The 14,365-nt window shown below is 37.4% G+C and overlaps 2 protein-coding genes across 2 annotated transcripts; both read left to right on the top strand.

Annotated features, from left to right (window-relative positions):
- The first annotated feature begins 2,172 nt into the window (after positions 1-2,172).
- LOC140139672 (techylectin-5A-like) lies at positions 2,173-6,937 on the top strand. Its single transcript, XM_072161375.1, has 4 exons — positions 2,173-2,446; positions 3,572-3,717; positions 5,395-5,656; positions 6,663-6,937. Exons 1-4 carry the CDS (start codon positions 2,173-2,175, stop codon positions 6,935-6,937), a joined length of 957 nt encoding a protein of 318 aa, XP_072017476.1.
- A 6,371-nt stretch (positions 6,938-13,308) lies between these two features.
- On the top strand, positions 13,309-13,836 carry LOC140139671 (uncharacterized). Its single transcript, XM_072161374.1, has one exon. It carries the CDS (start codon positions 13,309-13,311, stop codon positions 13,834-13,836), a length of 528 nt encoding a protein of 175 aa, XP_072017475.1.
- The last annotated feature ends 529 nt before the right edge of the window (positions 13,837-14,365 follow it).

The raw sequence follows: 14,365 nt of genomic DNA, 5'->3' as shown, positions 1-14,365 counted from the left end.
GTCTTTAGAACATGCAGGTTTTTTAAGACACACAAAACTATTTAAGTGTTTTTGGTGTTTTCCAGCTAAGGCGGCAGCCACTATGAACGTGGCTATACCATCTTGAAAAAAATAATGGATTACCTTGTTCTGCAGCTAGAGCACTATAATATTCCTGGTGGATTTTATACCAATAATAGGTGAAAGAAGTGTCCTGTATGTACAGGTGTTTGTTGTTGTTTTCAGCTAAGGCAGTTGCCATTTATTACTATTACTTGCATTATAAAGGTACAAAAATGCTTTGTCAACTCTATAATAACATGTTAATATATCGTGCATCTATTTTTCAAAAGTGTTTTTAGAACGTTATTAAAACGTTTTTATACCCTTTATATAAACCAACAATAAAACGTTATCTGTAAAATGTTTTGTGTTTGCTGGGCAACTCAACTTGCAGGTTCTACGACGACGTTGAAAAATTTATATGATGATGATATCAAAAATAAACTCGACTTATGGCCTAAAACGCGACGCTTACTTTGCACGTAAAATCTTTGGAAAGCTATTTAGGATTTGAAGGTTAAAAATAGGTCAAATCATCAAATTGAGGCTTTTACGATAAAAAGGTGAGAAATTAGCAAAATCGAATACTAAGAAGATTGCCCAAGTTGCATGTTTACTCAGTGGTGGCCATCTTGAAAAAAAGAAGTGATTTTTGACAAAATGTGTTTCTTGGTAAAACTGTTATTTTTGGTCATAAATGTGATTTTTGGTCAAAAATATGGTGTTTTTTTCAAAACATGTGATTTTTGGTCAGGGGTCAAAAATGTGATTTATAATTTAAAAAAATGTGATTCATGGTCAAAATGTGATTTTTGGTTTAAAATGTACTCTTGGTCAAAAATGTGTTATTTGTTCAAAAATGTGATTTTTGGTCAAAAATGTGATATTTGTTCAAAAATGTGATTTTTGGTCAAAAAAAAGATTTTCGGTCAAAAATGTGATATTTGTTCAAAATGTGATTTTTGGTCAAAATGTGTTTTTGGTCAAAATGTGTTTTTGGTCAACAATGTGATTTTTGGTCAAAAATGTGATTTTTGGTCAAAAATGTGATTTTTGGTCAAAAACATGACCGCCGCGCACCCGATTGCCTCCCGCGTTGCGGTGCCGACTGCACCGGCCCTCCGACTCCGACGCATGCTCCACTGCACGAGGCCAACCGACACCACACCCGGTAGACTCCCGCGTATGGATGCCGACTGCACCGTCCCTCTGCACCGACCACTGCGCGCGGCTCACCACGACTCCACACCCGGTTGCATCCCGCGTATGGGTGCCGACTGCACCGGCCCTCTGCACCGACAACGACGGCGATACCAGTTACCCAGGGGCGATACCAATCCTAGCCTATAATCATGAATTCATGATAATATTCTCCCAGACGGACCACAGCGGTGAGGTTCTACAAGTGGGTACGTATAAATTTATTACTATATAATAATTATATTTAAATAAATATCAGGTTAAAATCGGATTAAATTCAGGTTGAAATTTCGGCGTTTAATACAACATGAAATTCAGGTTGAAATTAGGTTGAAATTTCGACGTTGAATCAACGTTGAAATCGGGTTGAAATCAGGTTAGAGTCGATTTGCAAATACAACGTGATTTCAACGTCGAAACGTCAACCTGATTTCAACGTGATTTCAACGTCGGGTGTGCCCACTGGGCCGTCATAAGGCTAGAGCTGATCATGTTACGACACATGGTGCTTGGTGAATGGAGCATGGGCTCTCTGCCATTAGGTGACAAAACAACTGTTCTATGGAAGGACGAATCTTTGAAGTGGGGTCGGGCTTCGTTTGTTAGCAAATGACTTTAAATGTCACCCCCCCCCCACAGACACACCAGAAAAGTCTCCAATTAATCTACAAATCTTCTCATTTTGCTTTATTTCATATCTAATTTAATGCAATTTTTTGGGCCCAAACTTTTGCACGCACACAGCAATATCCGCCTAACTCAATCCACTTTGGGGGCAGAAAACAACCTATTTTACGCCATTTTACCCGTGCAGAAGTAAACAAAATATCTGTTGTGTTTTTACCAATGCGTATTAAATCACTGCATTCCAGTGCAAAACTAATAACAGTTTCTTTCCCATCAGAACCAAGCAGTACCTCAACAGAAACTATGGCTTCTACGAGTTTTACTTTACAAACAACTGATGGCACGACCATGGATTTGACAACATCAAATATTCCGACAACAATTCAAAAGTCTACTGCATATACAACTTTGTTAGAGTCAACTGCTCCTGTCACAAGTGCTGCTCAGTCTACAGCTGCTGTGAGCACTGATGTTGCGACAACTATTGCTGCATCTACATCTGCTGACACTACATCATTGCCCGCTACAACAGCACACATGACAACGATGAAATACACTAGTACTACTGAGCCTTTGGGTAAGCAAACACTTTAGGCTATATCATTTTGCGGTCTGTCAATCTACACGATGGGCACGGCGGTTCAGTGGTTACGGCCTTGGACTCATAATCTGAGAGTCTCCGTCCCACCACCGTGTTGCGCCCTTGGGAAAGGCGCTTTGCCTCGCTTGCCTCAAGCCCACCCAGGTGCAATAGGAAGCTGTTAGGGATAGTCACAGTCGTTGTACTGATGAACTCTGCGCCATTTGTAGGCTCCAAACGTGGTTCCGACATATTCTAATGACGGCGGAATAAATGTAAAGCGGTTTGAGGCTGTTTACGGCATAAAGCGCTATATAAATATATTTTTTTTATCTACCACGTTTGATAAGAATGGTTCGATTTCATCACGTGTTATTTCCACTTTGGTCGTACTTAGTCTCAATCGCAACCAGTTTTGTTCCACTCTCTCCGGACGCTCTCTCAACAAATACAGTCAATGATAACGACGAGTTCTTTTTGATTGGATAACACTTTTCCCATGTCGTTATACAGCATGACTTTCAATTGGTTAATTTATTCGGTTGCTTGAACAATTTTAATGGACGTAAGCTCACCTTTATAACAATAACATTTCAACTGCTAAACCGTTCCGGTTGGTTTATTGTACAGGGTCTATTATAGACACGGACACTATTTTGCCGTGACGTTGTTAACTCGGACCCTTAAGGGTAGACGAGGTGTTGTTGGTCGAAGCAACCATAAAAATCGATTTTCAGTCTCTAGATCAATAAATTATTGGCAAATAACACATTGATGTTTTGCAAAAGTTCATTATACAAACTATATAATTTGAAAACTTGCTTAATTTATTGTTGTTAATGAGTTATGTACATTTTACAAAAGTGTTGTTGTTTCAGCCCTCTTTATAACATAACTCAAGAACCACAGGACCTACAAAATTATTTATGTGATATTTGAATTCTTCTACACGCTCGCAAGGAAATGAGCAATGTAATTTTTGCCAAAGCTCATTACCATTCGCAAGATGTTGTGAACTACCAAATCGCAACACTTTAAAATAGTGTATTACCTTAACATCACAGATTTGATACATTCTTGATAACGCTTTGTTTCTTTAACACATTTTTTTTTCTTTTCCAGTACCTCAAGATTGTTATGAGATCTTGAACACATATGGAAGAAATACGAGTGGTATTTATTGGATATATCCCATGGTAAACGGTACTTCTTCACCAACAAGTATGCAAGTATGGTGTGACATGGAGACAGATGGGGGAGGCTGGACGGTGAGGAAATTTTCTTGGTTTTCTTTATTAATCAATTCACATATTTTTAATGTCATTCAGCAGTACGACGGCAACTCCATGACCTCTTGTTCGACAGAAAAATATGACGGGTTGGTTAGCACTTTCTGAAGGCTGAGGGACGTAATATCAAATGCCACTCACCCAGTCTTAGAGACTGACGGGATCATGAAAATAATTGGACTCATAAGTTTTGACACCAAACATGGGGGATTATAAAATGATTGATATTTTAAAACAATCAAATAATTGCCCGCTATTATCCATTTGTAGCAGCCTATGCGCGCCTTACTTACGACAGCCAAACTTATTTTTTGACCTCGTGTCATCAAAATGTTCAACCCGACATAGAGGGGTCATAAAAAATCAGTCCGCTATAGGGGGTCATTAAAAAATCACCGATATATTCATGTAGCAACCCTTTATAGTATTGCTTAAGTGGCACGGAGCTCCACAGCATATAACCCTATCAACCCGAACTATCACCATGAAAAGGCAGGGATACACCGATGACACGCTCCCCTTACTATACAGGGTGTCCCAGAAAAAATTACCGGGCGAATAAATTGGACGTAAGTCGAGAAATAGACATCAGAATCCAAATATCTAAAAATCAGCGTGTAGCCCATTTTATTTTGATACGCTAATTTGAGTGGAATCGGTTGACTGATTGCGAAGAAGTGAGCGATTACTTAACGTATGCGTCAATTTACTTCATTCCAACTTTGAAAGAAAGATCATTAAACACAATGCGCACTAGTGGTTAACTGTCAATCGACTTCATATTTTGTTCGGTGAAATCCTTTTCGTTCAAACAATCTGTTTCTTGCAAAACATTCAATTAGGTTTTGTTCAAATTTGAAAACCTGCATGATATTAAAAATGAAAGCTTGCATGTAAGATGATGCTCGGTACTTGTAAATAACTTTTTTGGTTAATGTTGATTGTTGATATAAATGTTACATAAAGAATTATTGCACAGAGAATTTCAGTTGGCTTAAAATATTCTCACACACATTAATGTTGTTGGAATATTTCCAAGAAATTGTAATGCAAAGTTTAAATCGTTTAAAACTTCAACATTAATGTTGCATGGTTTCAACAATCGCACACATAAATCTTTAAGCACTTGATCACTGTCAGTCTTGGCTCAAATGTTCATTGGAAAGTTAAAATATAACATATTTGCACAACCTAAAGAATTAAAGTGGGAAAGCTTCGAATTGCAGAAATCAAACTGTTATTCATCTTCTCGTGAAAGCATGAATAAAATAACACCGTCGGATTATAAAATAGATAATGTGGACTAAATTTAATGAAATACACAAACTTTAGGAAGCGGTGAGCGAGTATGAAAAAAGCGCCTGTTGATCAAACTTGGAATGAACTGCATTGATGCGCGCATTATGTAATTGTTAATTTCTTCGCAACCAGACAACCGAATCAAATCATTTTTTTGTATGTGATGCGCAATAAAATAGGCTATGCACGACATTTTAAATTTTCTTATTCTGATGTCAATTTCTCGACTTACGTTCAATTTTATTCACTCGGTAATTTTTTCTGGGACACCCTGTAGCTACGCCATTGCGCTAATAAAGAGGTTTAGCGTCCAAAATCATCATGTGGTAATTTCATCTTATTGATATCTAATGCAAGGTGTTTCAGAGACGTGTTGATGGTTCAGAAAATTTTTACCGTTACTGGGCAGATTATAAGGCTGGATTTGGTGATCTTGAAGTGGAACATTGGCTTGGTAATGATAACATCTATGCCCTAGTTAACAATGGCAACACATATGAGTTGAGGTTAGACTTAAATGATGGCTCTGAGTGGAAGTACGACTTGTATGCGTCATTTGTCATCAGCGACGAGGCGGGTGAATATACATTAACGCTAGGTGCAGATATTGGCGGCGAAGGTAAGGCACAACATCTTTTTTAGTCCTATAGCGCTATCGGTGCCCGAAGAGGTACCGTTGGCACTTTTATTGTACCCTGAACATTTGTACAGTGCATTAGTTTTTTTTTTAATTTAAATGGAAAACAATAACACTATGCAACTGTAGTAGTTAGTAATTAGCATGCTTGATACAATTTATCACATCTCCAGGGAGTGATGTTAAGAGTCATCGGTACCTAATCGGGCGCCGATAGTTCGATAGCACCAAATTGGATGTGGTCCCTAAGAGCATACGAATCTGGTGTGCGTGTAGGTTACATAGGCTGAGGGTTCTGCTAGTATCCCGGACTAGTATGTGAATTTCATTGAAGTCATAAATCAACAAAGCTTCATCGAGCCAGCAGTAAGAGGGTGTTGGTCTGGCGGCAGCCTTATTTCCATTACTGTGTGTGCGTGTTAGTTGCGGTGTTGGGGTATAGGGTATCCATAATGATCTTGATGGTCGCAAACAATTTACTGCATATATTTATGCGAAAAGCTGAAAGAAAGAGCAAGTATACCAACTTTACGTGAGAAAACAAATAAAACACAAGGTGGTATGCAAATGGGTACAATAAATGAAGGCACATTAGTAGGTAAAGTACGATTGTTAAGGTGTAAAAAATAACAGGGACTAAAAGGACCAAAAATGTCTTCACACTATGTGACCTGACATGAACAGTTAAAGTTTGAGCTGGTAACTTTTCAGGGTTACTAACCCGACCTGACTATCCAATTTTGGAGTCTTATTACGCCCACTAGTCAGTGTTCCTATATCATGCAAAAATGATGATGATGATCATGATGATAGGACTTTGTGTAAAAGTGAAAAAAAAGAACATACACAAAAAACTAAAACAAAAAACAACAATAAATCAAATGTAATTAAATACTTTATCTGTATACCTTAATAACTTACATTTGCAATTATTTTATAATTAGTAAAATTATTACATCACATGTTTACTTATCGTTGTTTTCCCCAGCGGGTAATTCATTCAATTATCAGAACAGTCAGGCATTTACAACACGTGACGCAGATAATGATGTGTGGAAAAATGGCAACTGTGCCCTAACGACAAAAGGTGGTTGGTGGTACGTGGCCTGTCATCAATCCAACTTGAATGGACTATATCTTAACGGACCTTATTCGTCTTCCCGTCGTGAGGGTATGGAATATCAGTCATGGAAGGGTAGTAAATATTCATTAGCTGCAACTGAGATGAAAGTGCGCCCAGCTCATCTGGTTTTCATTGGCTAAATCAATATATTATTGTTGTTAATTGGTTATGTACGTTTTACAAAAAGTGTTGTTGTTTCAGCCCTCTTTACAAGTAACTCAAGAACCATAGAACCTACAAATGTATATTTGTGATATTTAAATTCTTATACACACTCGCTATGAAATGATTAGTGCAGTTTTTGCCAAAGCGCACTACCATTTGCAAGATGCTTTGAACTAAAAATACTTTAAAAAAGTTGCTTATCAAGGCTTATTTACTCTTTGCCAAATAATATAAGATATTATCAGTGAGTTTTCTTGTCACTTTAAGTCACAATATTGAGTTTAGAAAACACACTCACTTCCTTAGTCGCATAACTGTGGTGTTCTATGGTTGATTTAAAATATTATTTGTGACTTTTAATTAATATAGCATCTCCAAAAAAGTAACTAACCCCCTTAAATAATGACCATTATTCAAAAACGGGTGATTGTATTACAAATCTGTAAAATGCGTTGGAAGCAAAATTTATTTCTGCACATTTTGACACCTCATTTGCAGCAATTGACTAAATATTGACGTCACAGCGTACATTTCAATGAAATATATTGATATTGAACAGATCTTTATTCCCAAACAGCTAAATTAGCTATCCGCGATGTTATGAGGCCCGCTGATTACGAGCTGATCAAACTATAGTTAATTTTTTTTGGGATGTTTACAACGACTTTGACTGAATCCAATTAGGTGTAAATTGGGAGATGTGCAATGTGTAAAAATTACAAAATAATGTCAAAAATTACCAAACTCATTTTAAAAGATCGTACATTATGGCTTAAGATTATGACTTAATGAAAATAAACAAGGCTTATGGGTCATGGAATAACGGTAATAACAGTTCTGATTTTATAGAAGCATATTATGTCAAGGCGAATAATTAATCAATGCCTATTCTCTTCTTAGATTAGATGGGGTGGATGATCTAGTTCCGGGAATCGAACCCGGCACCTTCCGGTTCTGAATCAACGGATAGTATCACTAAGCCAACTTTCTAACTGCCCTAAAACCTGTGATATTAATTCTTGATAATGCTTAACGGAAAAAATCAATACTAATGTACGATGTCATTCAAAATCAAATAGAAATCCCACATCTAAAGTAGCAATCGATAAATCTGCTCACTCAATCATCAAATAATCAATCGAAAAATAAATAAATAAATAAATAAATAAATAAATAAATAAATAAATAAATAAATGTCCGTTCTCTCGAGCCCCAAAACGTCATTAAATAAATAAATAAATAAAATGAATAAATAAATAAATAAATAAATAAATAAATAAATAAATAAATAATACAAAAAGAAATTATAACTATTTTTCTAGGCCCTAACGTTGGAAAAATAAAGCAGCATAAGAAAAGTGACAGACGCACGGTTTCGAACAAGCGACGCCAAGAACAGCAACTTAGACCGCTAGGCCATAGAATCACACAGTTTCTTCGAAAGTCAAAGAAATGTATTAACCTTTAACGTTACGCAATATTGTCACATGACACGGGCACATGTCTGCGGGTAAAGATACTGCATGATAGAAAGGCGCATAAATAATCGAAGGGTCTATCCTGAAGTTAATGGTCATTGACATGTAACCAATTCTTTGTATACCAGTGATATACCAGCTACAGTCAACATATAAAAAGAAGTATATTGTTAGGCGTAGACGCAATCATCAATGCGGGAAGTATAAAACCATAGTCGCCACTCGTGTACTTGTTTGAGTCCACGGGCATTCCAAAAACAGCCTTCAACCCTGAAATCAGAGGTCGGTTTTGGGTTGTTACATGCAAATACAAACTAAATATATCATGAAAAAAACCCACCAAGAGGACTACGATACTTATTCAGAGCCAATCTACATTATGTTATTTACAAAAGCCGACGATCAAAGTGAAATTATAAAAGGAGCAAGACCAGATATCAACGTTAAATCACGGTAAGCCTAAAATCGCATCGAAAACGCCAAAATGCAGTCACAAAATTTATAATATTACTAAATCACCAAAACGAATTGTAACGTAGGTATGCTGAAAAGAGTTGTATTAGCAATAACAAAGTAAAAACAAAAAGATTTGTCTTTGGCATGTCGCTTTTTTGAAATATCACCAAAAATATCAAATTTTGGAAAAACGCCCCAAAATTTAAAACAAACACGAACCTTCCAAAATAAATATATATTAACACTCGGCGGCCAAGTCACTACCTGTCGCTGTGGTTTGGGGTAACTCGTTGCTTCCCTTCTCCAGATACCTGTACTTCAAGGTCGCTCATACCCCACGCCTTAAAGGTTTACCCATGCATGCCAAAATGCAAATCAAATACCCCGCTCTGTCAATTGTGCGCAGGCAAGTGTACAATGATTCCTGTACGGGTTGCTTCAGGCCACATAATAAGCTGATACCATGCATTGACTTTTGCGTGGTCAATTCGTAATTTGTCATTTTTGAAATTGCACGAATTTCCAAACAACGGCTCCTATGCTCACGATGATTAAACTTTTGATATCAAATTTGGTATAAACCTTCGAAGGAAAGTGTATAGAAAATTATTATATAAATTATCTTGCCATAAACTCATCAGACTCTGATTAAATGGGGACGGAACTACTGGAGACTTTTTAATTTGGCTGTGTTTATATAGTAATTTACCCGACAGATTCTACAATCTAATAGGATTTCGCTTCAACTGTCAAATCTTGGGTTACATTATGCTACATCATCTGTTTTGGGACCATTGCAACAAAGGAGACGCCATGTGCTGAAATAAATCCTGATTCGAATGCAAATGAATTAATGAATCTTTATGAATCTTTCCATAATAAAAAACAACAAAATACAAAGAAATTCAACATCGAAAAATAAAATAAAACAAGACAATTATGGAGGAGATGATCGAAAGGCCAATAAGGCCAGCATTGACCATCCCTTACAGAACTAAATTAATACAACAATAAACAAACAGAGTATATTAAGCCTATCACACAAGAACAAAAACGGGGCTCCAAGAACTAGTTATAAAATGAGATTAGCTGTGTTTTATATTTGTTTCGAAAATGTTTTATTGAATTTGCTACTTTAAGGTTATCGTTCAGGGAATTCCATAACAGTGGGCCGGTAGTCCTGTTTGAATGATCAGTGAATACTTTCTTGTTTCTTGTTTGATTATACTTATTACTGTTTCTTGTGTGATAGCTATGAATATCGGATCGTTTTAGAAAGAAAGTGTCAAATGAACATGGTAGTTGTTTAATAGAATATTTATACATGTATACACCTAGTTCTAGTTTGAATATATCAAAGACATTGAGCATCTTGAATTTATGAAATAGTGATCCAGAATGGCTTTGATAATGGCTATTCGAAATGGTTCTCATGGCCCATTTTTGGAGCAAATGTATTTTATCCAGATATGTTTTACATGCATTCCCCATGTAAGTATACCATAATTAATATAAGGCAAGACAAGTGCACAATAAATCCCAAATTTAGCGTACATGTACTAATCGTCGTTTTGGAATAATAGTCATTAATTAAAGGGGGTAATCGCTTATTGGTAGGTGTTTAATTGTCACATTGACATTATGTACAACCAAACCAGGAATGATAAGTCGTAGATAGGTTAAACAATACATTTTGTGAATATGCGAGACCAGCGAAATATTTTGGCATTATAATCAAATGAGCAAACCTTTGACGAGCGCGACTACCGCGATGTTGCAAATTCGGAGCTAACAACGCGTACAGCGCACAGTTCATTCATAAATTTCCACTCGCCAACAGCATATTGCCTCAGCAGCCAATCAGAGACAAGAGCGTCCAACGCAGTAAATACGCGATATATTCTTAAAAACGCGCTCGTCAAAGGTTTACTGCATTTCATTATAGTGTGGACTAGATCTGACAGGTTCTGAATTTGTATCCCTGACTGTAAACTTTGATACTCTGGAATTGACCAAGGGTGACAATTTTATGAAATGGCCTATGGTGACTGTATACAGGCCCACCACGTGTATGCACTATGTATTACGGCCTGTTGACATGCATTTGCAACTATAGTCCAGTTGGCCTCCTCGAAGGAGTGATGTCAGTAATATGTCGGAGTTACGTAGTTCGTGCATAGAATGCACCGCCTTTGATTGCATGTAACACGTCTGGTTTTTTTGAGTCAATCGCGCGATTTAATACTACTCACACTAGAGCCGGAACTCTTGAAGAAGCCAAATGGAATATGTATATCATAAATTTGTCCATTATTTTCATTTGTAAAACTATCTAACATTCACTAGAAATATATCATATCCCCAACATACTAAACAATATCAGACATGGTACCTTTATCTTTTTAATGAAGATAATTACAAGTAAAGTACGGAAGACATCACCAGTATATAGAATTCATTTAGAACTCAGGGGAAGGCTACTTAAATTATCTTACTTATTTTTCATTCCGTAGTAAACTATAAAATATCAAGTTAAGAATATATAATGTTTTTTGACGGAGACAAAGTCTCATGATTTGTTGATTATACACTATCTACACGTCATCAAATCATTAAAAAGGCAAATTAATATAACTTGCATTATGCATTGGATATGTTGACTATAGGAAAGCATTTGACTCAGTGCCGTAGAACACTAATTACTAATAAGGCCTAATTACTTCTTTATAACAAATATAGCTCGATTACCTGGATTATAAACAGAGATATATTATTGTGCTATGCAAGTTAGTTGAAATCCATGCATCCGATATCGAAGAAATGAGCTTAATCTTCCAACCACGAGTTTCAAATGGGATTAAGGGCCCGGTGCTCAATCTCGCCGATTAACTCTGCGTCGTCTCGGAGCATTTCGATGGCTCTCCTGCGGCTTGCAGTTTCAAGCCGCAGTACGCCGACGAATTAATATAGTGTAGCCATATCCCTGGTTGCGAAATCGCGAACAGTTATGGGCATCGAGTTCGCAACATCTTGCCATCTTCTTGTTCTGCGGTTTGTCATTCATTACACGAAACCTTTATATTAATGTTTATTGTAGTACCTACTTGAGTTTACTCACCGTGAGCAATTTGCGGATCAGTCGATATAATCCGGCAAAGAATCAACGCACTAAGTGACACTAATTTGTAAGGGTATTGTTGTCAAGTGTTATAAGCCGGTTGCGAGAAATGCAGGAGTTGGGCCGATCTAGCCGATGAACGGGTGACTGAACATGGCTTTTCATCGAGCAGACACACATTTTGTTAGTGCATATCGCAACAGTATTTTACTTCTCAGCATATGTGCATCGGCATGGGTCTGCGGCTTAGGTTCCGGGCACGCCGAAGAGTTAATCGGCGAGATTGAGCACCCAGGCCTAACTGAATGGGTGACTCCATCTACACAACCTGTGTCAGTGATTAAGGTCATACCGTATCTTTCATAGGAGGTGTATGGATTCCATCTGGAATAGCCCATTTGCGATCCCCACCCAGTAGTTCACGTTCCCCCCTGTGAAGCACGGTTGTTTGATGGCATGTAGAACTGTAAACATTTTAAAGCAAAGTTTAACAGTGATGGCGCTATTTATCTTAAAGCTTGTTTGCATCTTTACAAGGGATAGAAACTTGTATAATGGTATTAAAACATCTATAAATGTAGCAAGGAAATTTTCAAACTACTTTTTATCATGAAATTGAAGGAATAACTCATATTTTTGGGCCAAATAAAAATAATATATAGCGCCCTCAAATTGCACACAAACATACAGTTTATAGAAATATATGTGTATATTTATGTGATAGCGGTTGGTATTGTAAAGGTTTAGAATTAAAAAATATGTACTGTTTTGTTAGAAACATTAATATATGATCACATCAAACAACCGTGGACGCCATTGGATAAATCAACATTGCTTGAATAATTCTTTAAATCATATTCATGGGCGTAATTTCATTTCAGTTTTTTTCAAGGAATAATTAAATCCTAACCACGGCATCCAGGTAATTCCAAACTGAGTCCCCGCGTAAGGACCAGGGGTTAGGTACATCCCATTCAGATTGGCAAAATAACACGCCTCATACCACCACCCGCCCTTAAACGTATTTGCGCAGTCAACGCTGCCATGAACGTCATTTCTCACGTCTTTCGTAGAAAAAGGCTCTCCACTTCCTCGATCAGAAAGAGCATCACCTGTATTTTAAAAGAAAAATTAAATCAATTAACTAAAAGAATCCAAAGTAAAAACGCAGCATCAGTTTTGGGAGCAATATATGGCTTAAAAATGAAAACATGTTGTGTATGATGATATTGTTTTACTGGCCGACTCTGAAATTAACCTCCAAACTCAAGTCGACAAAGTACACAATGAAAGCATGAGGTTTGGTCTGACAATAAACATCGCTAAAACCGAAGTCCAGGTGATTGGTAGAGAAACAGCAAAAGCCACCATATCCATTGGAAATTCCACCCTTGAGCAGGTGGAATCATTCATCTATCTAGGTGGAGTGATCACTGAAAAGGCAAGCAGCGAGAAAGACATCAAAAGGAGAATTGGCTTGGCCATGGGCATCATGCAAAAACTCAACCCCATTTGGAAATCCACAGAAATATCCACCATAACAAAATTGGAATTGTACAAAGTACTGGTGCTGTCTATAGCAACCTATGCCTCTGAAGCCTGGACAATCAAAAAACGTGATGAGCAGCGACTTCTGGTATTTGAAATGGCTTGTCTCAGAAAAATCCTGGGTGTTACTAGAAGGGACAGGATTAGGAACACCTCAATCAGAGACACCCTTGATTACCAGTGCACTGTAATGAACAAGATCCGTGCAAAACAGCTGTCCTACTATGGCCATGTGAAAAGAATGCCTCCATCCAGATATCCAAAATCGTATTAGAAGGAAGAATCCCAGGAAACGACCTAAAGGAAGACCCCAATGCGCTGGATGGACAACATCAAAGCAAACTGCAGTGCAGTGGGAATCCAATCCGTAGTAGAAGCCGGTCGGATGGCAAACAACAGAGCTGAGTGGCGAAGCATAGTGGCTAGGCAGCTATCTCCAGGACCTACCTGTGTCATGGGAGGAAAGCTTAAGTAAAGTTAAGTAATACCGGAAATATGAAAGTCAAAAGTGGTTCTACCAGATATATGAAAGTAAAAAAATAATGGTTCTCCGCTGCAACTGCCTGTTTAACTCTTTTTGATTTATTGATATCTTCTGCAGGCAGTGGAAGACACTGCGAACATTTTTAGCCACTGCGGAATACGTTGGAGCAAGACGTCGGAATATAACGTTTATGATAAGCGTATAGTCACACTTGAGACACGTCATGTGTTCAGTTCTCGGCCTTGATTTTCCGCTAAGGCTTATTAGCTTTGTTCAGGGCTTTGTTCTCCTTCTCAACATTTTGGCCGGTGAAAAAAAT

This window comes from Amphiura filiformis, chromosome 18 (assembly GCF_039555335.1).
Source record: "Amphiura filiformis chromosome 18, Afil_fr2py, whole genome shotgun sequence".
Classification (NCBI taxonomy): domain Eukaryota; kingdom Metazoa; phylum Echinodermata; class Ophiuroidea; order Amphilepidida; family Amphiuridae; genus Amphiura; species Amphiura filiformis.
The sequence above is the reverse complement of the archived record's forward strand: the minus strand, read 5'-3'. Positions and strand labels throughout refer to the sequence as shown.